The sequence below is a fragment of the Malaclemys terrapin genome, chromosome 12, assembly GCF_027887155.1.
Source record: "Malaclemys terrapin pileata isolate rMalTer1 chromosome 12, rMalTer1.hap1, whole genome shotgun sequence".
Lineage (NCBI taxonomy): Eukaryota > Metazoa > Chordata > Testudines > Emydidae > Malaclemys > Malaclemys terrapin.
In genome coordinates, this window is record NC_071516.1 from 38,482,348 (window position 1) to 38,509,660 (window position 27,313).

General features: G+C 50.6%; 1 protein-coding gene across 1 annotated transcript; it reads left to right on the plus strand.

The window, feature by feature from the left end:
• Positions 1-251: 251 nt before the first annotated feature.
• Positions 252-19,300, plus strand: LOC128845983 (ribonuclease-like). Its single transcript, XM_054045080.1, is given in 4 exon segments — positions 252-293; positions 3,134-3,235; positions 18,835-19,089; positions 19,091-19,300. Coding segments are annotated over 4 exon segments (609 nt in total).
• The last annotated feature ends 8,013 nt before the right edge of the window (positions 19,301-27,313 follow it).

Below are 27,313 nucleotides of genomic sequence, written 5' to 3' on the forward strand. Positions count from 1 at the left end.
GCTGCCCCCGGCTGGCACAGACCCTCCCACTAAGGGCAGGGAGTGGCTCACAGCTCTGCTCACCACAGGGAGGTGTCACTCCCTGGTGTGGGGCAAAATGGGAACAAGGGTGCATGCAGCACCTGGCATGAGGGGGGATGGGGGTCTCTGGTATGGGGAGAGGGCAATGGGGAGCACATGGAGACTCTGACAGGGAAGAGATTGGGGGGAGTTGCAGGGGATCCTGAGGTAGAGGGGAGCGGGGGCCACACATGGAGCTTGGGCCAGGGGTGGTGAGATGCGAGGAGCCCCTGGTGGGTATGGGCCCCCAGGCTGTGAAAGCAGCTTCTCCTGTGTGTGCAGGGTTCTCCCAACTGTCATGGTGACAGCCGCCTGCCCCAGACCACAAAGGACAGATGGGATCAAGTCTGATGCCTGCGAAATCCCAACCACCAACTGACACCCAGGGAGCCAGTGGGGCAGGCAGGGCGGGAAGGGCCCTCGGGCATTGCTCCCTGTCTGAGATGTGGCTGGGGCCAGTCCAGGCTGACGGGGTCATGGGCAGCCCCATCAGGGCCAGATCTGGACCTACTGTGGGGATGTCAAAGCCCCGAGCCCGTGAGCACGGGGGGACACTGCAGGGTGAATGGGACAGGAGTCAGCGCAAAGGGGGCCTGGCAGGGCCCCATAGCCAGTGCCAGTGGAGAGGGGTGGCTGGGAACTGGGCTCTAGGCCTGCCTCTCCCCAGTTGTTATATGAGGGGTCCAGGAAGGACGCAGAAAAAGACAGAGGAACAGAGCATCAGACTGGACAGTGTATCCAGCCAGCCCGGCCTATCCCAGGTCCCCCTGGGCCCAACCAGCCCGGTCTGCCCCGGATCCCCTTCAGCCCAACCAGCACAGCCTGCCCCGGATCTTCCTGGGCCCAGCCAGCCTGGCTTGAACCAGATCCCCATGGGCCAAGCCTGGCCTCCCTTACTGCAATAGGACACCTCAGGGATCAGATGGTTAGAAGGTCAGCTGGTGAGAAAGCCCCAGATCAGCCAGACACAGGGACAAATGCACCCCCGGCCACAGAATGACACAAACACATTGACAACACACACACACAGACACACACCCACATCCGAACACACTCCACACCCAGATGCATTCACATACTCGTACACACTCTGCTCACACATATACTCATACACACTGCTCAGACATACACACACACATACACACGTGTCCACTGCTCATACACTTGTACACAATGCACACACACACACTCGTACACACTGTACAGACATGTTCCCATGCATACTCTGGCTCCAGCTCTCTCTCTCACACACACATTCAAACATTCACACACACACACACACTGCAAGAGCAGGACACACACCTGGGAGAGAGTACCGAGCCCCATGTCTTCTACAGCCCTCACCCTTGCCCCAGGCCCTGGGGCTCACGTGGCGCTGGGGCAGGACTCAGCTCCCACTGACTCTGCTGGGCACGTGCATCTCCACCAGCAAGGCCTACCTCTCCCCTAGTTGGGACCCATGCCCAGGGACCCCCATGCCCAGGAACCCAGGCAGGGAACGTGGGCAGGGACTGACTGGAGCACGGAGTTGTGGTTATGGCGTACCCAGGACACCAGTAAGGTGGTAGATTCACTGGGGCACCAAAGCCATGCAGTTAGAGGAATGGGGAGTCGGGACTCCTACATTCTATCCCCGGCTCTGGGAGGCTATTGGGGTCTAATGGTTAGAGCAGGGTGGGCTGGGAGCCAGGACTCCTGGGTTCTATCCCTGGCTCTGGAGGGGGAGGGGGGTCTCGTGGCTTAGAGCAGGGGGGGTGGGAGCCAGGACTCCTGGGTTCCATTTCCATTCTTGGGGAAACATTGGATTGAGGATCACAGGGGCAGATGCACTGGGGCTGGGGGGTTCCCAGTGTCTCAGGATCCTGCCCTGTGCCTGCTTCCCCCCTAACTCACTGCCCCACCCAGAATCTCTGGGGCCCTTGGTGGAAGGAGCTGCCGCACCCCAACCCCAGCTGCTTGGCTGGGCTCTATATAAGGACACCTGAAGGGGAAGGGGGCTCAGGGACTCTCAGCTCTGCCGGCAGCTGGATCCATCTCTGACCGGAGCCCCAGGAGTTGGATAAGCTGAGCACAAACCCAGCCAGGGGGGAAATGCAGAGAGAGGGGCACTGTGGATTGACACCAGAGGGGCTGGGAGCAGAATCCGGGCCAGACCCATTGCAGATGGGGGTTACTGTGGATAGGGTGGGGTAGGGTAGGGTGGAGTGTGGCGGAACAGGATGCAGATTCCTGCCCGGCCCCCATTGCAGTAAGGGAGCAACTCCAGGTTGACCCCGGAGAAGTTTAGATCACAATCTCGGTAAGAGAATGAAAGGATTTAGGGGGATACCTGAAGCTGGGACTCCTGAGTTGTATCCCCAGCTCCGGGAGGGGAGTGGGGTCTAGTGGTACGAGGAAGTGGGCCTGGGACTGGGAGTCAGGACAATGGACACATCACAGACAAAGCAGTAACACTGAGTTCAGTTCCTGGCCGGCTGCTCTACTAGTTGTGTGCCCCCACGGGGGTTTAGGAGCCCTGGAGTTTCATTCCCTGTTTCTTAGGATGCGGATTTCCAAGTCCCCACCCCACCTCCCAGATGCAGACCAAACCCTGGGGTGTGTCCATGGGAGTTGGGCCCCCCAAAGGGAGCTGAAGACCCCAACTGGAACTTCTCTCTGCTCAGTTTCCCCACCTGTAATGGGGGGGAGAAGAACCCTTTCCCTTCCACTCTATATGCATCCGAAGAAGTGGGCTGTAGTCCACGAAAGCTTATGCTCCAATAAATTTGTTAGTCTCTAAGGTGCCATAAGTACTCCTGTTCTTTTTTCCTTCCCTGTTTCCCACGCAGCGTGAGCTCTGCCTGCATTTCACTCTGTGTCTGGGACACTCCTAGCAGAAAGGGGCCCTGATCTCGGTCAGGGGTCTGTCTGTGCAGCTCCTGGCACAACGGGGCCCTGATCTCGGTCGGGTTAATGAGGCTTTAGGGGTAGAAAGGTCTGGCAGGGGCAGGCTTTGGGCCCAGGACATTCCATGGAGGAGGCAGATCCCCACTCTGTGCTGTCTCCATCAGTCTTTTCTCTCTCCCCACTGCAGGTGGATCCAGTGACAGACACAGCCATGGCCCCCAGAAGACCCCACCCCTTGCTCTTCCTGACCCTGGTCCTGCTGGCCGCCTGCCTGGCCCAGCTCAGCGAAGTTCCTGACCCAACATGTCGACTTCCCCAAGACCAGCGCTGGCAACAACCGGCTCTACTGCAACCGCATAATACAGCACCGGGGCCTGCGGGGGGATTTCCCACACTGCGTGCCCAGTCCCCATCCACACGACTGAAAATCTGGGCAACCACCCCCCTGCTGGCACTGAGATCCTGAGCCCAGTGCCCACCTCACTGGATGCCCATTGTGCAGTACTAGGGTTACCATAATCCAGCAAGCAAAAAAGAGGACGGGAGGAGCCCCGCCCCTGTCCTGCCCTAGCCCCGCCCCATCCTGCCCCTGCCCCGCCCCTGCCCCTCCCACTTCCCCCCCTCAGAACCCTCAACTCTCCCCCCGCTCCTTGTCCCCTGACTGCCCCCTCCTGGGACCCCTGCCCCTAACTGCCCCCCAGGACTCCACCCCCTATTTATGTACAGGCGTGACTACCTGCCCTTTCCTGGTTACTATACGCGGCCAGTCCGCATCCACATCCAGTAGTTAAAAAAAAAAAAAAACTAATAATTTAAATTGGAATTTCATCCATTAATAAGTATTTATTATATAGTTAAAACCATTCTATTGAAGGGCAGATATTAAATAACACTAAATATGTTAATGTTCAAAACAATATTAAAAATTTGAAAATTTAGAGCATGGAAACCAAAATAGCTAAAATTTAGTTTTGGCAAGATACACGGAATGGAAACTCCGGGATCTTTACCTGTCACTGAATATAGCCATCATACCAATAGTGGAATATAAAACAAGTCTACATATACTCTCCTTAAAATTTTTACTTCTGTCCATTCCCAATAATTGTAACAAATCATTAATACCTTCACTCCACTTGCCACGCGCCCCAAGCACAAAACCAAAGAAGTGAATATTTTTACCTCCCGTTAAGTTTTTAATTTCTTCCTCTAACTCAAGATAATAAGCCACCTTCTCACTGTGGGCTTGTTCCAAACTTCCGGCATTATCCTCCCATCGCACTGTAACATCAACCACCACTGCTGTATCTCCTTTTATAAATATAATATCCGGCTTTCTTAACTCACCCTTACTATTTCTCAAATGGGGCTCTATCATTGCCTTCCACCCTAATTTACCAACCTTATCTACAACTGCAGCCACTACTCTATTATGCCTTTTTATCCTAGCATTCTTAGTCTTATAACATTGTCCTGAGATATGGGGAACAGTCTCCCGCACTTTACCGCACCATCTACAAAGAGCATTCACACCTCCTCTTCCTCTTGCTAATGTCTCCCTAGTAGGATAAATATTTGCCCTAAGCTGCAATGCTGCGATATACGCTGACGATTTAACTTTACTAGAGTTTCTAAAAATCGAATTACTAATTAAATCATTTTTAAAATATTTTATCCCTATTCCCTGACATCTCAGTTCCGACCATCTTAAAAATTCCTCTTCCCTCCATTTCTTGGGATGAGATGTTACTGCACTAAATGACAATATTTTATCCACAAGATTTTCTCCTGCATATAGATAAGATAGGTCCATCCAATCATCTCTCGAGACAATATGTCTCTTCCATTTACGAATTAACATATTTGGGATTTGCACACTAAACTTAGTGAGAGCTAAACCACCATCCCTACCTCTAGAATAAAATATCCCATCTGTGGTACACTGAGGTAAATGTAAAATCTCTTTAACTATTTTTCTAACTAACACATCAAGATCGTCTAAAAGATTAAAAGGGGGTTCTATTAAAAGAAGATTATAAAATAGCTTCGGTAAGATGTATGTCTGTAAAATTAATATTTTTTGGGCCGGTTTTAATGGGGCCTTAATTAAATTCTCACTCCAATCTTTCAATTTTTCTTTAAGTACCGGTCCCCCTACACCTATCCAGGGATCTATTCTAGCCCCTAAATATTTTTCAAAATCCCCTGGTTGAACATATTCAATCTTCTCTGACCCTATCTGCCAATTATCCTTAGGATTAACTACATAGGTTTTATGTTTAGTTAAAATATGAAAGCCTTTCGTTTTCTTCACATTAACAGAGAGATTAGTATTTTTACAAAACTCCTCTAAGATACCCAAATTTTTGATCATTCCTTTATATGAGCTACTTAAAATTGCCACATCATCGGCAAAAGCCAATGACGTGACACTATTACCCTTAACATAAAAACCACTTCCTTCTACTTCTAATCTAGTTAAAAGGGGATCCATAGCAATATTAAACAAAATTGGGGACAACGGGTCACCCTGCTTGACCCCCCTCCTAATTAAAATAGACTCAGTAGCTTCATCACCCACCCATACCCTAGTTGTGCAATTATCATAAAGGTCCCTAATAATATCTATAAAATGTTCATCTATACCAAATCTTCTCAACCCGGCTATTATATGTCCGTGTCCCACAGAATCAAATGCTTTAGCCAGATCTACGAACACTATTGCAATTTCATTCCCATTTCGTTTAGCCCCTTTAATCAAATTATCTAATATAGCAATATTTTCCTCACACCCAGGGGCGGATATAAATCCTTTTTGTCTACTACATATCTTAACTGTTTCCACCAGTCTTTTTGCTAATATTTTGGTATAGATTCTAATCCAAACTGACCCAATTGTCAATGGTCTCCAAGATGTTAACTTCTTCATTTCCTCCTCATCTTGTGTCTTTGGTATTAAAATCGTTCTATTTTTCTTAAATTCATCTGGTACCTGTCTATTTAGAAACCATATATTAAAAATTTTTGTAAGTATTAAGGAGTCTAAATTAAAAATATCCCACAAATTGCTCACTTTTACTTTATCTGGGCCAGGAGCACTATCTTTTCTTATTTCTGTTAAAGCTATTCTAATCTCATCCACAGAGATCGGACTCATTAATATATCATTATCCACATTCTCTGTGGATGATGGCCACCCTATCATATTACCATGTCCAATTGTTCCCAAAATATTTACATAGTATTCCTCAATTTCTTTCATAGGGATAGCACACTTAGCCTTATCTGGCTCTCCCATTATAATGCGAGTCAATCTTCTTCTATCCTTATCAAATAATGGTTGATAGAATTTATACTTAGCTTTCTTTGTAGCATATCTCCTAATTGCATTAAATTGCTTCCTTCTCCCCTCCTTTCTAATCTTCCCTTTTCCTTTATTCCTCAACTCTATTTGACTTTCATTTCTAGGGTCCTGTCCCTCTACTAATGAATAACATAATTTTTCCAACATTGCCCATCCGAGAGCTTTTGTTAAATCCTCCTTTAATAATCCTTCAATTTCCCCTAAACTATTTATTATTTCTCTTCCCTCCCTACTTTGTTTTCCCCGTTTACATATTTTCTCCACTAAATCCACTTCTGGATGTCCTTTTAGTGGGAAAATCCTCTCTCTTGGGGGCGGAATTTCTAATATATTTACTCTAATGTCCTCTACCTCAGTCACTTCCTCCCTATCTCCTGTTACCACTAACTTCTTCTTTGCTAATTCTCGTCTTTTATCTGATATTTGTTTATTCGTTTTGGTCCTCATCTCGCTCTCAATACATTTATTTATATTCCTTTTCCCAATATATTTCCTTTCCAACTGTATAAGCTGCGCAACCTCATCTTTAGTCCATATACGAGATCTAGTCGATCCCTCTTTGATCTTACTTTTAGCAGCCATATCTTCTTTTCTTTGCTCATTCCTCACAGCAGGGTGTCTATGTCTACAGTGTTGGCTCAATCCAGATCTAGTATGAAAACCAAGCCCACAGACCGAGCACGTATGGCTCTTCATTGGGGTATCCGCCTTCTTGGGTATGCACCTGGGGTAGTGGCAAGCTATATTATGATATTGAGAAGATTTTCCACATTTACTACATACAACTCGTATGGCTTTACTTTTATGAACCACATTAATGTGTTTGGCCCATTTACCAAATGTTGGTAATATCTGGGGACATCTTGGACAATTAAAACTATCAACGGGATACTCTAAATAAAAAACCCCGTCCTTCCACGAACTACTTTCTAATATATTTATATTACTACCAGTACTGTTAAGATCCTTATTACGATCCCTATTAAAATCAGTACTTGATTCCCTAACATATGGATCATCAAATGTACTTAAATACTTAAAATCTGGATTAAAACTGTCCATAGTTAAATCATTAAAAGTGTCCCTTGTAAAAACCATCGGTAAGATAGATAAAATCTCCTCACCATGATCATCACAAACATTCTCCTCTACCTCCTCTCCATGCTCCACTGGGAGGACTTGATTCTCACTCTCATGCTCATGAGACTTCATTATAGTCCACACCATTTTATCCATTGGTCCAGCGACCCTGATCACACCCCTAATATATTTAACACTGTCATCCGGGGCATCAAAGCCAACAGTGGGGGCGTTATTAACTCGGTCCAGCGCCAATCCGGTATAAAAATATAAATTACTTTTTTCCATAGCTAAAAGATTTACCCTTCTCAGGGGGAAACTAACCCTTTCCAGGGGGAAACTAACCCGTACCTGGGGGAAACTTACCCTTTCCAGGGGGAAACTAACCCGTGCCTGGGGGAGACTACCCTTACCAGGGGGAATCTAACCCTTACCAGGGGGAGTCAACCCGTACCTGGGGGAGGCTACCCTTACCAGGGGGGCATCCATGTGGCACCATATGGGGCTGCCCAACCCCATCCCACACCCCACTAAATGTGGAATGTGGGTTCGGCCTCCGCAATCCGCCTGGCTATCCAAGCCAGTTACCGACTCTCACCACGAGGAGGTAGCGGTTGGACTTGCAATCCAGAGGCTTTCCTCAAAGAGGGGTCCCAAACAGCATAATGTCGAGCTCTAACGGGCGTGTGAGAAAAGGCTCAGATCTTGGTAGGGGTTGCCCCTATTGACCGGGCTCATGCCCACCCCCACCTCACCGATAACCCATTCTCTCACTACCCTCAGGCAATGTTTCCGTCCAAGCCCGACAGCTGAGAGGGTCCAGAGACGCATGGAGAGCCATTAAGAGAGCCTACCTAAGCCTCCCTGCCTCTTGTCCCCTGACTGCCCTCTCCTGAGACCCTCCCCCCATCCTAACTGGCCCCCTAGGACTCTACCCCGTACCTGTACTCTGATTGCCCCAACCCTTATCCACACCCCCACCCCCAGACAGACCCCTGGGACTCCCACGCCCCATCCAACCACTCCCCACCCCCTGACAGCCCCCCCCAACTCTCGACCAATCTAAACCCCTCTGCTCCCTATCCCCTGACTGCTCCGATCCCTCTCCCCACTCCTGCCCCCTGACACCCCCCCCAGAACTCCCAACCCCCCCCTTGTCCCCTGACTGCCCCCTCCTGGGACCCCTGCTCCTAACTGCCCTCCAGAACCCCACCCTCTACCTAAGCTTCCCTGTTCCTTGTCCCCTAACTGCCCCCTCCTAAGACCCCCCCCCCAAATGCCCCCCAGGACCCTACCCCCTACCTGTACCCTGACTGCCCAAAACCTTATCCACACCCCGAGAAAGCCCCCCCGTCTCTTGACTGCCCCCTCCAAAACCTCCCTGCCCCTTCTCCGACCCCCTGGCCCCCTTGTTGTTGGCCTTTCTTCACCTAATGTCTCGGTGAACTTGCTCAGGAACTGCCTGAGCCGCTGGGCAGCAGCGGGGGAGGAGCTCCAGACTGCCGGAGCCGATCTGCGATGCAGGGAGGGAGGGAGTGATTTCTGCTGCTGAGTGTCGGAGCCCCATGTAAGTGACACCGTCCGGCTGGCAGCACTGTTAGCCGCGCGTGCTCTGCATGGGGGGGAAGTCCGGACATTTACAAATTCCCCCCGGATGCTATTTTTAGCTTAAAAAGCCGGACATGTCCGGGGGAATCCGGATGAATGGTAACCCTAGCAGTACAGCTGCCCCTCCCATTACTCACCCGTTGGGTATCGGGGGCATGTTGTGGGGAGAAGATCGTCTCAGGTGGGGCCCTGGAAGCTGTCCCTGAGTTTTGTTTCCTTGCTGCTTCTTGCAATAAAACACTTTCCAGCCAATGCAGAATCAGTCTGCGTGTTTGGAGGGATGGGGGCATTTTAGCACTCTCAATGGGCCTATTTTCCCTGCTGAGCCTGACGCTGAGCCTTGGGGTGTGAAGTCACAAGGAAAATCTCCAGGGAAAAACAAATCCCTCAGGGGAGGGGTGTCCTGTTTAGGGTACAGACAATGGGCATCGGGGGTGTCACGGGGGGACTGAGACACACCCTGATCCTTCCCTGAGGAGACAAACCTCAGCTTGGCCTGTCTCTGAAAGGAGGGTCCCAGCCAGCCTGGCTGGACAGCGCTGCAAAGTCTGTGGGTGGGTGTCACGGAGTGTGGGGAAGACAAGGCCCTGCACCTCCGGCTTCCTGCGATTCACCATGACTCTCAGCCAGCCAGTAAAACAGAAGGTTTATTTAGACGACAGGAACACAGTCCAAAACAGGTCTTGCCAATACAGACAACAGGACCCCATCTGGGGGCCCCAGGGAGGCCAGAGCCCTGTTCGTTGGAGCGCCCCTCTTTATTTCCCAGCCAGTTCCAAACTGAAACTCCCTTCAGCTCTGGGTGCAGAGTGTGTTTGTGTGTGTGTGTGTGTCCAGGTGTGTGTGTTGTTAGTGTTAGGGTTGCCGACTTTCTGACTCTCTGTGTCTCCTTGTCACTATCTGATCCCCTGATGTGTCCTCCTGGAGTAGGGAAGCCCAGGCTGGGCCCAGGAGGATCTGGGACAGGTCAGGCTGGCTGGGGCCAGGGGGATCTGAGGCAGGCCGGGCTGGCTGGGCTAAGTGGGATCCGGGGCAGGCTGGGCTGGCTGGATACACTGTCCAGTCTGATGCTCAGTTTCTTCTCTCTCTTTCCCCCTGACCATCCCAGACCCCACAGATAACGGCCATAGAGGGGCTGGCCCCAGGGCTGGTTCCCAGCCACCCCTCTCCACTGGCATCAGCTATGGGGCCCTGCCAGGCCCACTCTGCACCGGATCCTGTCCCATTCCCCCTGCAGGGTCCCCCGGTGCTCACGGGCTCGGGGCTTTGATACCCCCACAGTCCCAGGGCTGGCCTAGATCTGGCCCTACCTGGGCTGCCCACGAGCCCAGCAGTGCGGCGTGGCCCAACCCCATCCCAGGAAGGGTGACGCCCGAGGGCCCATCGCGCACTGCCGAACCCTGCTGGCTCGCCAGGTGGCGGTTGGCGGTTGGGATGTCGCAGGCATCGGAAACGATCCCCTCTTGCTCCCTGTGGACTGGGGCAGGCGGCTGTCACCATGATGGCTTGGAGAACCCTGCACACACAGGAGAAGCTTTCACAACCCTGGGGCCCATACCCGCCAGGGGCTCCTCGCATCTCCCCTTTCCGCCCCCAAGCTCCATGGGTGCCCCCCCTCTACTTCAGGGTCCCATGCAATGCCCCCAAATCTCTTCCCTGGCAGGGTCTCCATATGCCCCCGATTGTGCCCCCTCCAGACCAGGGTCCTCCATTCCCTCCTCCTGCCAGGGGCTGCATGCACCTCTGTTCCCACTTTGCCCCATGCCACGGGGTGACTCCTCCCCAGGGTACCCAGGGCTGTGAGCCACCCCCTACCCTTAGCAGGGGGCAGCTCCCTGACTAGGAACGGTTTGTCAAAGTCTGGGGCCCTTAGCACAAGGTCAGACATGATTGTCGTGTTAAGTTGGTTAAAGGCCTTCTGACATTCTTCAGTCCACTGAACTGCATTTGGCTGTTTCTTTTTGGTTAGGACTGTCAGTGGGGCAGCGATTTGGCTGTAGTGTGGTACAAATTGCCTGTAATATCTGGCCAAGCCTAGGAAGGATTGGACCTGTTTCTTTGACATTGGGACAGGCCACTTTTGGATAGCATCCACTTTGGCCTGTAGGGGGTTGATAGTTCCTTGACCCACCTGGTGCCCCAGATAAGTCACTCTGTTTTGGCCTATTTGACACTTTTTAGCCTTAACAGTTAGTCCTGCCTCCATTATGCGCTTGAAGACTTTTTGCAGATGCTCCAGGTGTTCTGTCCATGAATCAGAAAAGATGGCCACATCATCGAAGTAGGCGACGGCAGATTCTCCCAATCCCGCTAGGAGACCATCTACAAGTTTTTGGAAGGTGGCAGGTGCATTTTGCAGCCTGAAAGGGAGCACATTAAATTCATACATCCCTGCATGGGTGATGAAGGCTGACCTTTCCTTGGCGGGTTCATCTAGCGGTACCTGCCAGTACCGTTGGTTAAGTCTAAGGTAGAGATGAACTGGGCACATCCCTGTTTCTCCAATAGCTCATCTGTGCGTGGCATTGGATAGTTGTCTGGGCGAGTTACAGCATTTAGTTTACCATAGTCCAAGCAAAAGCGTATCTCCCCATCTGGTTTGGGAACTAGAACCACTGGAGATACCCATGCCCTGTTAGAGGGGCGGATTATATCCATCTGTAGCATGTCCTGGATCTCCCATTCTATAGCAGTTTTGGCTTGAGGAGACACCCGGTAAGGTTGGGCTCTAATTGGGTGAGCATTACCTGTGTCAATGGAGTGGTATGCCCGTTTGGTCCATCCTGGGGTGGCTGAGAACATCGGTGCGAAGATAGTGCACAGCTCCTTGATCTGCTGTCGCTGCATATGTCCAAGGGTCATGGACAGGTTCACCTCTTCCATGCCACTGTCACTTTTTCCTTCATAGCAGACACCTTCAGGCCACTCAGCGTCATCTCCTCCCTGGGCTGTAAACTGACAAACCTTTAATTCTCTGGATTGATTAGAAGAGCTGAGAGGCGGTGGGTTGCTCCATGCCGCTGTTCAAGCTCTCTGGAGACTGTCATCTGCTTCCTGCTTGGCCTGGAACTGTTCCCTTGATGCTGGAGGCATCAGTTCCTCCTTGGATTGTGGACTTGGGCTTGGTCCCTCTGGAAGGGATGTAGGTGATGGGGCTGTTCTGTGGACTGTGAACTGCTCTCTGCTGGTGCAGTATCTTGTATTTCAGGCTCTTGCTGAGTCTCTTGCCTAGGGTTATCTGCTGCTGCCAGTTCAGGCTCGCTGGTGCCCTCTGGCGTTGGAGCTGTAGACAGGGTTGCAAGTGCTGGATTCAGTGCTGTCAATGGTTCTGGTGCTGGCTGCTCCGCCAGTTCCGGTTCTGGGACTGGCTCTGTCTGGGTCTCTGCGACTGGATCCACTACTGCTGCTGCAGACATTGGCATGGGGTCCGGTTCCATCACCTCAGTCTGGGTCTCTGGTAACACAGACTGGGCCCTTGTAGAAGGCTCAGGGACAGAGCTAGGTGTGAAGGCTTGCTTAGCCTGGCTGTGGGTGACCATTCCCACCCTCTTGGCTAGCTTCACATGGTTGGCCAAGTCTTCCCCCAGCAGCATGGGAATGGGATAATCATCATAGACTGCAAAAGTCCACATTCCTGACCAGCCCTTGTACTGGACAGGCAACTTGGCGGTAGGCAAGTTTAAAGAGTTTGACATGAAGGGTTGAATCATCACCGGGGCCTCTGGGTTGAATGAATTTGGGGTCCACTAAGGATTGGTGGATAGCTGACACTTGTGCTCCAGTGTCCCTCCACGCGATAACCTTCTTCCCACCCACACTCATGGTTTCCCTTCGCTCTGAGGGTATCTGGGAGGCATCTGGGCCTGGGGACCTTTGGTATGATTCTGGTGTAATGAACTGCAATCTGTTGGGGTTCTTGGGGCAGTTGGCCTTTATATGCCCCAGCTCATTACATTTAAAACATCGCCCTGCGGACTGGTCACTGGGGCGAGGTGAGTTGCTGGAGACTGGTGTGGTGGGACGATAAGGGGTTTGGGGTTTTCCTTGGGGTGTAGGTGGGGCCTTGGGCTGCCCCCCATGGTAGGGTTTTGTTTCGGGTTGCCCCTTCTGATATTCGCTCCAACTGCTACTAGTTTTTTTCTTTTCTGCCACGCCACCCAGGACTGGTGCAAGCACTAGGCAAACTAGGCGGCCGCCTAGGGTGCCAAGATTTGGGAGGCGCCAAAAAGCGGTGCCTAAAAATAGGACCAGATAGCAATCAAGACGCAGGTTGCAGATGCAGACTGTAGGGAGGACGTAGATAAGAACCACACTCCCAGTGAATTGCTCTCCTGCCATTTAGACAGCCAGCGATTAGGGAAGTCCTTTGATTAGATCGCAGACTATAGGGAGGAGGACGTGATAAGAACCATGCTCCCAGTGAATTGCTCTCCGACTCCTGTCTCCTGCCATTTACAAAGCCAGCAAAGTCCTTTGATTAGATCACAGACTGTAGGGAGGACAAGATAAGAACCATGCTCCCAATTGCTCTCCGACTCCTGCCATTTAGAAAGCCAGCGAAGTCCTTTGATTGTGAATCAATAATTGTACAGATTGCTGTGTTGGTAGGTCCATTATTACAGTACTAGCTCCTCTGTCTTGCAGATTGCACAGCAGCAGCCAGAAGGAGAGTGGAGCAGCTTGCGGCGGGAAGTGTAAACCCCCACCATGCTGGGGCTGAGCTGTGCTGTCAGTGTGGTGCAAGCGGGGCAGGCTTGCACATGGCAGCTCCTCGGAGGGCGGGCTGCAGGTTTTCCAGGGCAGAGACTCTGCTCCTTGGGGAGAGAAGGGACGGAGGCTGCGGCTCGCAGCTCTGCGGGCTCTCTTGTATGGAGGGGCGGCTAAGCTGCTTTAACCCACCTCCCTGCATCCCAGCTTTCTACCCTCCCAACCCTGCTTTGGCGTGAGGGCCGCGCACTCTCTGCCTTCACAGTCCTGCCTGCCCCACGCCCCCCTGCCGGAGCGAGAGCCCAGCATTCAACTCCCCAGTTCGGGTGCAGCACGGACTCGTGAAGGCAAAGCAGGCCACAAGCTCCCATTGCCCTGTTGCAAGTGCACTTGGCCCGCTGCTGCTGCATGCCAAGGACTGGAGAGGAGAGCGCCCATTTCACCTTGCGGCTCTTTGAATCCTACCCCGCCTGCAGCCCCCCTCCACACCCGAACCCAGTCTGCTCCCATTGCACTCCCCAGCCAAACCCGAATCCCCACTGACCGAACCTGGTCTGCTTCCCTTCCCCGCCTAACCCGATACCCCACTGACTCGGTCTGCTTCCCTTCCCCGCCCCAGCCAAACCCAATCCTCCCAGTGATTGAACCCGGTCTGCTTCCCCTCCCAACCAAACCCAATACCGCACTGAATCAACCCAGTCTGCTTCCCTTCCCCACCCCAGCCAAACCTGATCCTCCCAGTGACCGAACCCGGTCTGTTCCCCTTGCACTCCCCAGCCAAACCTGAACCCCCTGTCAAGGTTCCTTCCCCACTCTGAACTTTAGGGTACACATGTGGGGGACTTGCATGAGAACCTCTAAGCTTAACTACCAGCTTAGATCTGCTTTTGCTGCCACCACCCAAATGATTTATGAGTTATTTGGGAAACTCTGTCTTCCCCAACAAAACCTTTCCCTCCCTGGGTAGCCTTGAGAGACTCCTCCACCAATTCCCTGGTGAACACTGATCCAAACCCCTTGGATCTTAAAACAAGGAGGAATTAATCATTCCCCCCTCCCCTTTCCCCCCACCTGGTGAGTCCAGATCCAATCCCCTTGGATCTTAACACAGGGAAAAATCAATCAGGTTCTTAAAAAGAAGGCTTTTAATTAAAGAAAGAAAGGTAAAAATCATCTCTGTGAAATCAGGATGGAAAATAACTTTACAGAGTAATCAGATTCAAAGAGCCCAGAGGAACCCCCTCTAGCCTTAGGTTCAACGTTACAGCAAACAGAGGTAATCCCCCTAGCAAAAAGGAACATTTACAAGTTGAGAAAACAAAGATAAAGCTAACATGCCTTGCCTGGCTGTTACTTACAAGTTTGAAATATGAGAGACTTGTTCAAAGATTTGGAGAGCATGAATTGATGTCTGGTCCCTCTTAGTCCCAAGAGCGAACAACCCCCAAAACAAAGAGCACAAACAAAAGCCTTCCCCACACCAAGATTTGAAAGTATCTTGTCCCCTTATTGGTCCGTTGGGTCAGGTCTTCTTAACCCTTTACAGGTAAAAGGATTTTGAAGTCTCTGGCCAGGAGAGATTATAGTATTGTACACAGGAGGGCTGTTACCCTTCCCTTTATAGTTATGACACCCCCACTGACCGAACCCGGTCTGCTTCCCTTCCCCACCTAACCCGATACCCCACTGACTCGGTCTGTTCCCCTTCCCCTCCCCAGCCAAAACCAATCCTCCCAGTGACCGAACCTGGTCTGCAGACTGCTCCCCTTGCACTCCCCAGCCAAACCCGAACCCCCACTGACTGAACCCAGTCTGCTTCCCCTCCCCACCAAACCCGATACCCCACTGACTTTGTCTGCTTCCCTTCCACTCCCCAGACAAACCCAATCCCCCACTGACCTGAATCCATTCTGTTTCCTTCTCCTCCCAACCAAACTCGAACCATCACTGACCAAATCCAGTCTGCTTCCCTTCCCCTCCCCAGCCAAACCCGATCCTCCCAGTGACCGAACCTGGTCTACTCCCCTTGCACTCCCCAGCCAAACCCAAACCCGAACCCCCCCTTCCCCACCTAACCAGATACTCCACTAACTCAACCTGGTCTGCTTCCCTTCCCCACAGAAAAATAAATTCTAAATTATAATACCCTGTGATGGTGTATTGTATATAATGTATGTGATTTATTTTAAGATCCATGCTATGTTGTGCAAAGTGAAAACAATAACAATGTCAGCACTGTCAGGTTATTCATTTCTTTTCATTAAATATGTAGACTAAATAATTAAATTAATAAATTTTCAAGCCAAACGTGTATTAATTCTAATGAACAGTGCCACATTATTTTTGAAAGTTTTTAATAAGCGATGCTGGGGGGGGGCGGGGGCACACAAGGTGGAAGTTTCGCCTAGGGTGCAAAATATCCTTGCACCGGCCCTGCCTCCACCCATTTGGCTCCAATCTCCCCCACCTCGGTTACAGTTTTGGGCTTCCTATCTAGGATGTACCTTTCTATTTCATCAGGAATACCCTCTAGGAACTGCTCCATTTTCATTAGGAAAGACAGATCTTCCAGAGATTTAACACTTGCTCCTGATATCCAGGCACCCCAATTTTTTTCAATGTGGCAGGCGTGTTGGGTAAATGACACGTCTGAGTTCCACCTTAGGGCTCTGAACCGCCGACGGGCATGCTCGGATGTTAGCTCCATTCTAATTCTGGCCTTTTTTTAAAAAAATTCATAACTGTTCATGTGTTCCTTAGGCATTTCAGCCGCCACCTCTGCTAAAGGTCCACTGAGCTGTGGTCTCAGCTCTACCATGTACTGGTCGGTAGAGATGCTGTACCCAAGGCAGGTCCTTTCAAAATTTTCTAAGAAGGCCTCAGTATCATCGCCTGCCTTGTAGGTGGGGAACTTTCTGGGATGGGAAGCGGTACCTGGAGAAGGATTTCCAGGGTTGTCTGGTACATTCTGCTTAGCCCTTATCCTCTCTAACTCCAGTTCATGCTTCTGGGCCTCCCTCTGGGCCTCCATAGCCCTCTTGTGGGCAGCTTCTTCTCTGGCCATCTGTCTATCATGTTCTTTTTGTTTCTCTTCATCCTTAAATCTGGCTAATTACAATTTTTTCTAGACGTCACTTTCTGTCATCCTAGCTAATCCCGAGAGTAAGAAAGAAAAAAAAACTGCTTGTGAATTCCTTGGCTGTAGCTAACACCTTTGTTAAAAAAAAACCTAACACCTTTGCCTCCAGGCAAAGAGCGAGCAAAGGAAAAAACCTCCTGCTTTCCCCAAGCAGCTAAAAGAAGAAGAAAAAAATTGTCCTGAGGTTTGTGTTTCTGATTCAAAATTATCTCTGGTTCAAAATGATCCCACCGCTCTGTCACCATGTCAGGGTTCCCTCCCCACTCTGAACTCTAGAGTACAGATGTGGGGACCCGCATGAAAGACCCACCCTAAGCTTATTTCTACCAGTTTAGGTTAAAAACTCCCCAAGGCACAAATCCTTCCTTGTACCTTGGATTAGGTAATGCTGCCACCACCAAGCAATTTAAACAAACATTTAGGGAGGGCCACTTGGAGCCCTACCTTCCCCAAATATCCCCCCAAGCCCCTACACCCCTTTTTCTGGGCAGGCTTGAGAATAATCCCCCAATCCCCAACACTTCCTTTCCAGGGGAGGCTTGTGTCACGGACTCACAGATCATGCCCACTCTTGGCCCAGTGCGGTCCGTGGGGGGTTCCCCTTTCAGTGCGACAGCCCTTCTCGGGGGTCCACTCTCTCTCGGGGTTAAGCCCCACCACCTCCTGGAGCTGCACCTCTCTGAGCCTTAGCATACCTGTTTCTCGCTGTGGGCCCCCTCAGGGAGTCCACTCGCTCTGGACCCCCCCGGGCCTCCACCCCCGAAGGGGTTGATGCAACCCTGTTCTCTAGACTGGAGTGACTCCCAGCCAGCGTAAAACAGGAGGGTTTATTGAGAATTGAACACAGCACAGGAAACTCTCAGGGCCTCAGGCCTGGCCTCCCTCAGCCCAGCACATCCCAGGCTCTCTGCATCCAGGTGGACTCTGCCTGCTCCCCCTCTCCAAGCCAGACCCCCCTGCTTCCCAGCTCGGCATCTGAGATCCCCCGGCCCCAAGTCCCATCTCTGCCCATTGACTTCTCGCCAGGTAAACAGGGTCGTAAACTGGAGCCTCCTCTCCTCGCTTCTGTCCCCTGGCTGGAACTGGCTGGTTAGGTCACTGGGTCCTTACTCTGCAGCCCATTGTTCTCCCACTGGCCAGAACCGGCTGCAACTCCTGAGCTGGGTCTCCGGGTTGGGATCTCAGGTCACCGGTCGCTGGGGTATCCATCCTCCAGGCCATTGGCTGGGGTCCCAAGTTCCCTCTCTGGTCCTCTGTAACAACAAACTCCCTCTCCCCTCTCCTCGTTAAACCAGTAACACCCAGGGAAACTGAATCCCACCCCCTCTGCATGCAAACCATTGAAACCCCACCGAAAACAAGAAAAAAACAAGAAAATCCCCCACTTCATCACAGCTTGAGAATAATATCCTCACCAATTGGTACAGGTGAACACAGACCCAAACCCTTGGATCTTAAAACAATGAAAAATCAATCAGGTTCCTAAAAGAAGAATTTTAATTAAAGAAAAAAGATGGAAGGAGTACCTCTGTAAGATAAGATAATTTCACAGACAATCAGATTCAAAACACAAGGTGTTTCCCTCTGGGCAAAACTTTGAAGTTACAAAAAGAAAACCAAGAATACCCTCCCTCTCAGCACAGAGAAAATTCACAAGCCAAAATAAAAGTAAATCTAACGCATTTCCTTGCTAAATACTTACTAATTCTATAGGAGTTGGATTGCTTGCTTCTTTGATCTTGCTCCGGCCAAAGCCGCACGGAACTGACAGAACAAAAGCTTCCCTCCTCCCCCCGATTTGAAAGTATCTTGTCCCCTTATTGGTCCTTTGGGTCAGGTACCAGCCAGGTACTTGAGCTTCTTAATCCTTTATAGGTAAGAGGATTTGGTGCCTCTGGCCAGGAGGGATTTTATAGTACTGTACACAGGAAGGTTGTTACCCTTCCCTTTATAGTTATGACACCATCCATCTCTCCCCTCCCCACCGCAGGTTGATCCAGTGACAGACGCAGCCATAGCTCCGAGGAGACCCTTCTCCTTGCTCTTCCTGACCCTCCTCCTGCTGGCCACCAGCCTGGCCCAGTGCAGGTCAAGAAACCGCAACCAGCAGTTCCTCAGACATTATGTTGATTTCCCCAAGACCAGCGCCCTCAACGACCAGAGCTACTGCGACACCATGATGCAGCACTGGGGTCTGATCCGCACTTTCTGCAAAATCACCAGCACCTTCATCCACACTCCCGCCCAGCCAGCTCTAGGCCATCTGCGTCCTGGCAGGGAGATGCAGCCCAATCTGGCACTGTGACAGCAAAGTACTCTACGAGCTCACCACCTGCCGGGTGGTGCCCAGCTCCCGCTCAGGGTGCTGTGTCTACAGGGCCAGATCCCGGACCCGCAGGATCCGTGTGGGCTGTAACCGGCAGCAGCAGCCCGTGCGCTTCATCAGAGTCCTGTAGAGCCCTGGTGCTGTCCATGGGCTGGGAGCAGGGGGTCCCCTGCTTTCCCCTTTCACTCCAGTGCAGCCCTCTGTTGCTGGGGGCTCTCCTGCCCCATCCCTGCCTCTCCTGGGCAAAGCCGGCTATGAGTCTCCACAGGGACATTCAGCCTCTCCCCTTATCCCACAGGCCGGCAGCTTGGGGCCTGCAGAGGGATTTCCCATTCTGGGTGCCCAGTTCTCATCCACACAAGTGAAAATCCAGGAGCCCAACTCCCCCCGGGCTGGCACTGAGACCCTCAGCCTGAGCCCACCACCCGCCTCACTACGTGCCCATTAAACAGTACAGTCACCTCTCATCCATTGGGTATTGGGGGCATGTTGTGGGGAGAAGATTGTCCGAGGTGGGGCCTTGGAAGCTCTCACTGAGTTTAATTCCTTGCTGCATCTTGCAATAAAACACTTTCCTGCCAATGCAGGTGAGTTTGGGGAGCTGGGGGCATTTTAGGGCTCTCAATGGTGCCTATTTGTATTGTGGAGCCTGTCGCTGAGCTGTGGGGTATGAAGTCACAAGGAAAAGCTCCAGGAAGAAACACAACCCACAGGGGGAGGGGTGTTCTGTTTAGGGTATGGACAATGGGGATTGGGGTGTCATGGGGGTATTGAGACACACCCTGATCCTTCCCTGAGGAGACAATCCTCAGCTTGACCTGTCTTTGGAAGGAGGGTCCCAGCCAGCCTGGCTGGACATCGCTGCAAAGGCTGCGAGTGGGAAACTTCCTTAGCCAGGAACGTGTCCTCTTTACTCACTCTCAGCTCTACCAGGTGGGGTCTGCACCCAGTGGGCATCCTGCCATGACATTTCCTATTGCCTCCCCAAGCTCTTATGCGCCTTGGGTGGAAAATTTTCCCTCCTAAAGTCAGACACCCCCAGCCCTATCCCTTCTCCGACTTCCCCAGCCTCAGCACATGGGCCCCGGAGTTGTGAAAGCTTCCTCTGTGTGTGTGTGGAGGATCGTCCCAACCATCACAGTGACAGCCGTCTGCCCCAGACCACAAGGGGCCTGTCAAGGCTGCTTCCCCACTTTGAACTTTAGGGTACAAATGTGGGGGCCTGCATGAAAACTTCTAAGCTTAACTACCAGCTTAGATCTGGTCTGCTGCCACCACTCCCAAAGCTAATTCCCTCCCTTGGGTAGCCTTGAGAGACTCTTCACCAATTCCCTGGTGAATACAGATCCAAGCCCCTTGGATCTTAAAACAAGGAAAAATCAATCAGGTTCTTAAAAAGAAGGCTTTTAATTAAAGAAAAAGGTAAAAATCATCTCTGTAAAGTCAGGATGGAAAATAACTTTACAGGGTAATCAAACTTAAAGAGCTCAGAGGACCCCCCTATAGCCTTAGGTTCAAAGTACAGCAAACAGAGATAAACACTCTAGCAAAAGGTACCTTTACAAGTTGAGAAAACAAAGAGAAACTAACACGCCTTGCCTGGCTGTTTACTTACAAGTTTGAAATATGAGAGACTTGTTCAGAAAGATTTGCAGAGCCTGGATTGATGTCTGGTCCCTCTTAGTCCCAAGAGCGAACAACTTCCCAAACAAAGAGCACAAACAAAAAACCTACACCCCACCCCCACCCCACCCAAGATTTGAAAGTATCTTGTCCACTTATTGGTCCTTTGGTCAGATGCCAGCCAGGTTACGTGAGCTTCTTAACCCTTTACAGGTAAAAGGATTTTGGAGTCTCTGGCCAGGAGGGATTTTATAGTACTGTACACAGGAGAGCTGTTACGCTTCCCTTTATAGTTATGACACACCCCCCAAATCACAGATAGTGTTGGACAGCTGGTTCCACACTGGCTGTGATTTCTTCCTGGAGCTCTAGGAGAAAACAGAGTTATTAAGACACATGCACCTTTAGACATACTACTGATTATATAAAAACTAACAATATGTTCCACATTCCAAGAACAATTTTTAACCAGCTGATTCTGGGAAACTTTCCCGGGAAAGTGCATCAGCCACTTCGTTAGAAGCCCCTGAAATGTGTTGTATTTCAAAATCAAAATCTTGGAGCGCTAAACTCCACCGAAGAAGTTTTTTGTTATTCCCCTTGGCGGTATGAAGCCACTGTAGCGCAGCATGGTCTGTTTGTAGTTGGAAACGCCGTCCCCAAACATATGGGCGTAGATTTTCCAGTGCGTACACAATGGCGTAGCATTCCTTTTCGCTGATTGACCAGTGGCTTTCCCTCTCAGACAGTTTCTTGCTGAGAAACACAACAGGATGGAATTCTTGATCTGGTCCTTCCTGCATTAAAACTGCTCCTACGCCCCGCTCGGACGCATCTGTGGTTACTAGGAACGGTTTGTCAAAGTCTGGGGCCCTTAGCACAGGGTCAGACATGAGTGTCATCTTAAGCTGGTTAAAGGCCTTTTGACCCTCATCAGTCCACTGAACTGCATTTGGCTGTTCCTTTCTGGTTAGGTCTGTCAGCGGGGCAGCGATTTGGCTGTAGTGTGGTACAAATCACCTATAATATCTGGCCAAGCCTAAGAAGGATTGGACCTGTTTCTTTGACTTTGGAACCGGCCACTTTTGGATAGCATCCACTTTGGCCTGTAGGGGATTTATAGTTCCTTGACCCACCTGGTGCCCCAGATAAGTCACTCTGTTTTGGCCTATTTGACACTTTTTAGCCTTAACAGTTAGTCCTGCCTGCCGAATGCGCTTGAAGACTTTTTCCAGGTGCTCCAGGTGTTCTGTCCATGAATCAGAAAAAATGGCCACATCATCGAGGTAGGCAACTACAGATTCTCCCAACCCCGCTAGGAGACCATCTACAAGTTTTTGGAAGGTGGCGGGTGCATTTCGCAACCCAAAAGGGAGTACATTGAATTCATACACCCCTGCCTGGGTGACGAAGGCTGACCTTTCCTTAGCGGGTTCATTTAGTGGTACTTGCCAGTACCCTTTAGTTAAGTCTAAAGTAGAGATGAATTGGGCATGTCCCAATTTCTCCAATAGTTCATCTGTGCGTGGCATTGGATAGTTGTCAGGACGAGTTACAGCATTTAGCTTACGGTAGTCCACACAAAAGTGTATTTCCCCATCTGGTTTGGGAACTAGAACCACTGGAGATGCCCATGCACTATTAGAGGGGTGGATAATACCCATCTGTAGCATGTCCTGGATCTCCCTTTGTATAGCAGTTGGGCATGAGATGACTCCCAGTAGGATGGGGTTCTAATTGGGTGAGCATTACCTGTGTCAATGGAGTGGTATGCCCGTTCAGTCCGTCCTGGAGTGTCTGAGAAAATTGGTGCAAAGCTTGTGCACAGCTCCTTGATCTGCTGTCGCTGCAGACGTCCAAGGGTCGCGGAGAGGTTCACCTCTTCCATGCCACCATCCCTTTTTCCTTTGTAGTAGACACCTTTAGGCCACTACGCGTCATCTGTTTCCTGGGCTGTAAACTGGCAAACGTTTAATTCTCTGGAATAAAAGGGCTTAAGAGAATTAACATGGTATACCTTAGGCTTTATGTTGGAGGTGGGGGAGGCTATGAGATAGTTAACAGCTCCTAGGCGCTCCTGGACCGTGAATGGTCCTTCCCACGACGCTTCCATTTTATGGGCCTGGAGCGCCTTTAAGACCATGACTTGGTCTCCTACTTTGAAGGACCGTTCTCTGGAATGTTTATCATACCAGGCCTTTTGCTCCTCCTGAGCATCCTTTAGGTTTTCTTTAGCAAGGGCTAAGGAGTGTCGGAGGGTGCTTTGTAGGTTGCTTACAAAGTCTAGAATGTTAGTTCCTGGAGAAGGCATAAACCCCTCCCATTGCTGCCTAACCAACTGTAATGGCCCCTTAACCTCACGGCCATACACAAGTTCAAATGGTGAAAACCCTAAACTGGGATGTGGTACAGCCCTGTAGGCAAAAAGCAACTGCTGCAACACTAGGTCCCAATCATTGGAGTGTTCATTTACGAATTTATGTGTCATGGCCCCCAAAGTTCCATTAAACTTCTTCACCAGGCCATTGGTTTGATGGTGATAAGGAGTGGCAACCAAGTGATTCACCCCATGAGCTTCCCACAGGTTTTTCATGGTCCCTGCCAGGAAATTAGTTCCCGAATCTGTAAGGATGTCGGAGGGCCAACCTACCCTGGCAAAAATGTCTGCTAATGCCTGGCACACACTTTTAGCCCTGGTGTTGCTTAAGGGTACTGCTTCCGGCCATCGGGTAGCAAAATCCATGAAAGTCAGTATGTACTGCTTTCTTCTGGGTGTCTTCTTTGGGAAAGGACCCAGAATATCCACAGCTACTCGCTGAAATGGGACTTCAATTATGGGTAGTGGCTGGAGAGGGGCTTTAACCTGGTCTTGGGGCTTTCCCACTCGTTGGCACACCTCACAAGACCAGACATAATTAGCAACGTCCTTGCCCATTCCCTCCCAGTGGAAGGACTTCCCCAACCGGTCCTTGGTTCTGTTCACCCCAGAATGGCCACTGGGATGATCATGGGCTAAGCTCAAGAGCTTTACCCGATACTTAGTGGGAACTACCAACTGTCTTTGAGGATGCCAGTCTTCCTGGTGCCCACCATAAAGAGTCTCCTTGTATAAAAGTCCTTGTTCTACAACAAACCGGGATCGGTTAGAAGAGCTGAGAGGCGGTGGGGTGCTCCGCGCCGCCGCCCAAGCTTTCTGAAGGCTGTCATCTGCTTCCTGCTCGGCCTGGAACTGTTCCCTTGATGCTGGAGACATCAGTTCCTCCTTGGACTGTGGACTAGGGCTTGGTCCCTCTGGAAGCGATGCAGGTGCTGGGGCTGTTTCCATTGACTGTGAACCACTGTCCGCTGGTGCACTATGTGGTATTTCAGGCTCTGGCTGAGCCTCTTGGGTAGGGTTATCTGCTGCTTCTGCCAGTTCAGGCTCGCTGGTGCCCTCTGGCGTTGGAGTTGTAGACGGGTTTGCAAGCGCTGGACTCAGTGCTGGCAATGGTTCTGGTGCTGGTTGCGTTGCCAGTTCCGGTTCTGGGACTGGCTTTGGCTGGGTCTCTGGGATTGGATCCACTACGGCTGTTGCAGTCATTGGCAGGGGATCCAGTTCCACCACCTTTGTCTGGGTCTCCGGTAACACAGACGGGGCCCTGGTGGACGGCTCAGGAACAGGGATGGGGGTGAAAGCTTGCTTAGCCTGGCTGCGGGTGACTATTCCCACCCTCTTGGCTAGCTTCACATGGTTGACCAAATCTTCCCCCAGCAGCATGGGAATGGGATAATTGTCATAGACTGCAAAAGTCCACATTCCTGACCAGCCCTTGTACTGGACATGCAACGTGGCTGTAGGCAAGGTTACAGACTGTGACACGAAGGGTTGAATTGTCACTGTAGCCTCTGGGTTGATGAGTTTGGGGTCCACTAGGGATTGGTGGATTGTTGACACTTGAGCCCCAGTGTCCCTCCAAGCGGTAACCTTCTTTCCGCCCACTCTCAAGGTTTCCCTTCGCTCCGAGGGTATGAGAGAGGCATCTGGGTTTGGGGATCTTTGGTGTGATTGGGGTGTAATGAACTGTAATCGGTTGAGGTTCTTGGGGCAGTGAGCCTTTATATGTCCCAGTTCATTACATTTAAAACATCGCCCTGCTAAGGTATCACCGGGACGATATTGGTTGGTGGAGACTGGTGTGGTGGGGTGAGAAGGCGTCTGGGGTTTCCCTTGGGATGTGGGTGGGGCCTTGGGTTGTCCCCGGTGGTAAGGTTTTGTTTCGGCTTGCCCCTTCTGATATTCGCTCCAACTGCTACTAGTTTTTTTCTTTTCTGCCACCTCCACCCATTTGGCTCCAATCTCCCCCGCCTCAGTTACAGTTTTGGGCTTCCTATCTAGGATGTACCTTTCTATTTCCTCAGGAACACCCTCTAAAAACTGCTCCATTTTTACTAGGGAAAGCAGATCTTCCAGAGATTGAACATTTGCTCCTGATACCCAGGCATCACAATTTTTATCAATGTGGTAGGCATGACGGGTAAATGACACATCGGGTTTCCACTTTAGGGCTCTGAACCGCCGACGGGCATGCTCGGGTGTTAGCCCCATTCTGAGTCTGGCCTTGTTTTTAAAAAGTTCATAACTGTTCATGTGTTCCTTAGGCATTTCAGCCGCCACCTCTGCTAAGGGTCCACTGAGCTGCGGCCTCAGCTCTACCATGTACTGGTCTGGAATGATGCTGTATCCAAGGCAGGCCCTTTCAAAATTTTCTAAGAAGGCCTCAGTATCATCGCCTGCCTTGTAGGTGGGGAATTTTCTGGGATGGGAAGTGGTACCTGGAGGAGGGTTGTTAGCATTGGCTGGTGCATCCTGCTTAGCCTTTGCTACTTCCAGTTCATGCTTCCTTTCTTTTTCTCTCTCCTCCATCTCTTTCTCTTTCAGCTCATCTCTTTTTCTTTCAGCTCCATAGTTCTCTTGTGAGCCTCCTCTTTGGCTTTTTCCAGCTCCATCTCTCTTTCATGGGCCTCCTTTTTGGCTTTTTCTTCTCTTGCTCTCTGGTCTGTCTCGAGTTTTGTTAATTGAAGCAGTCTCTGATGTTTTCTTTCATTTTCTTCTGCTTCTAGTTTGGCCAGTTCTATTTTCTTAGCTACTTCTTTGGTAGTCATTTTCCTGTTTTCTTGTGCTGGGTCACCCCCTCCGCAGTTGACTGAAACTGGGAAGCTCTCAGCTCTGGCTGCTGCTGAGTTAACAGAGACTTTCTAACTAGCTACTCCCGAGGATGTAAAAAGAAAAAAAAACAATTCAGCTTGTAAATTCCCTTTAGCTTTGTTTGCCCATTTGAACACTTCTCTTAACAAAGGACCTGTTAAAAAAACTTAACACCTCTGCCTTCAGGCAAAGAGAGATAAGATATGCATCTATCTACCTCCAGCTGGCTTTCCAAGCAGCTAGAAGGGAAAAAAAAATCTCACTGGCTTTTGGGTTTAAAAAGATCCCACCTCTGCCACCATGTCAAGGCTGGATCCCCACTTTGAACTTTAGGGTACAAATGTAGGGGCCTGCATGAAAACTTCTAAGCTTAACTACCAGCTTAGCCCTGGTCCGCTGCCACCATTTCCAATGGATTCCCACCCTGGGAAGCCTTGAAAAACCTTCACCAATTCCCTGATGAATACAGATCCAAACCCCTTGGATCTTAAAACAAGGAGAAATTAACCCTTCCCCCTCCTTCCTTTCACCAACTCCCGGTGAATACAGATCCAACCCCTTTGGATCTAAAAACAAGGAAAAATCAATCAGGTTCTTAAAAAGAAGGCTTTTAATTAAAGAAAAAGGTAAAAATCACCTCTGTAAAATCAGTATGGAAATTAACCTTACAGGGTTGTTGACGTCACTAGGCCTCACCCTAGGTAACTCGGGAGGGTGGAAGGCCACAAAGTGTCAATGAAGCCTTCCTGCACTAGGCCTAAGTGAACCAAACTCTATCCTTCCATGTTTAAACTCTAATCAACCTCAAAAGCCAGGTGCAATTGGAATATGTAAGCAACCAGTTATCTGTGTGCAACCCCCTGCTCAAGCAGTAATAATGAGGCCTGCATGTTTCTGGCTGAAGGGAAAAAGGACAAGATAACGGTTTAAAGAAGTTACTAACAAGCTAGGCTTATAGCTGCCAAGAATGACTTAACTATTACCAGGGATGGGAGGGGTAGAGGGAGGAAGGGGGGGAGAAAGGGAGGGCTAGAGGGGAAAGGGGTGGGGGTGAGGCTTAACTGCAAAATGTATAAAAAGAAGAAAAACTGTTCCTGTTAAGGTGCTTGATTTGAGACTTGCCAGTCTCCTTGCACCGCTTTGGGATCCCAAATAAACTTTATTTGCTTCTCCACCTGGTGTGTTTATTGACGCGAAGCACACCGGGCAACGAACCCGCTGTTGCTGTCCTCGAGCACACCTGTGCTGGCAACAGTTTTGGCGCCCAACGTGGGGCTCGAGGCTGAAATTTAGCCTTGCCCGGACCCCTCTCGGAGGTCGACAGATTGCGGCAAC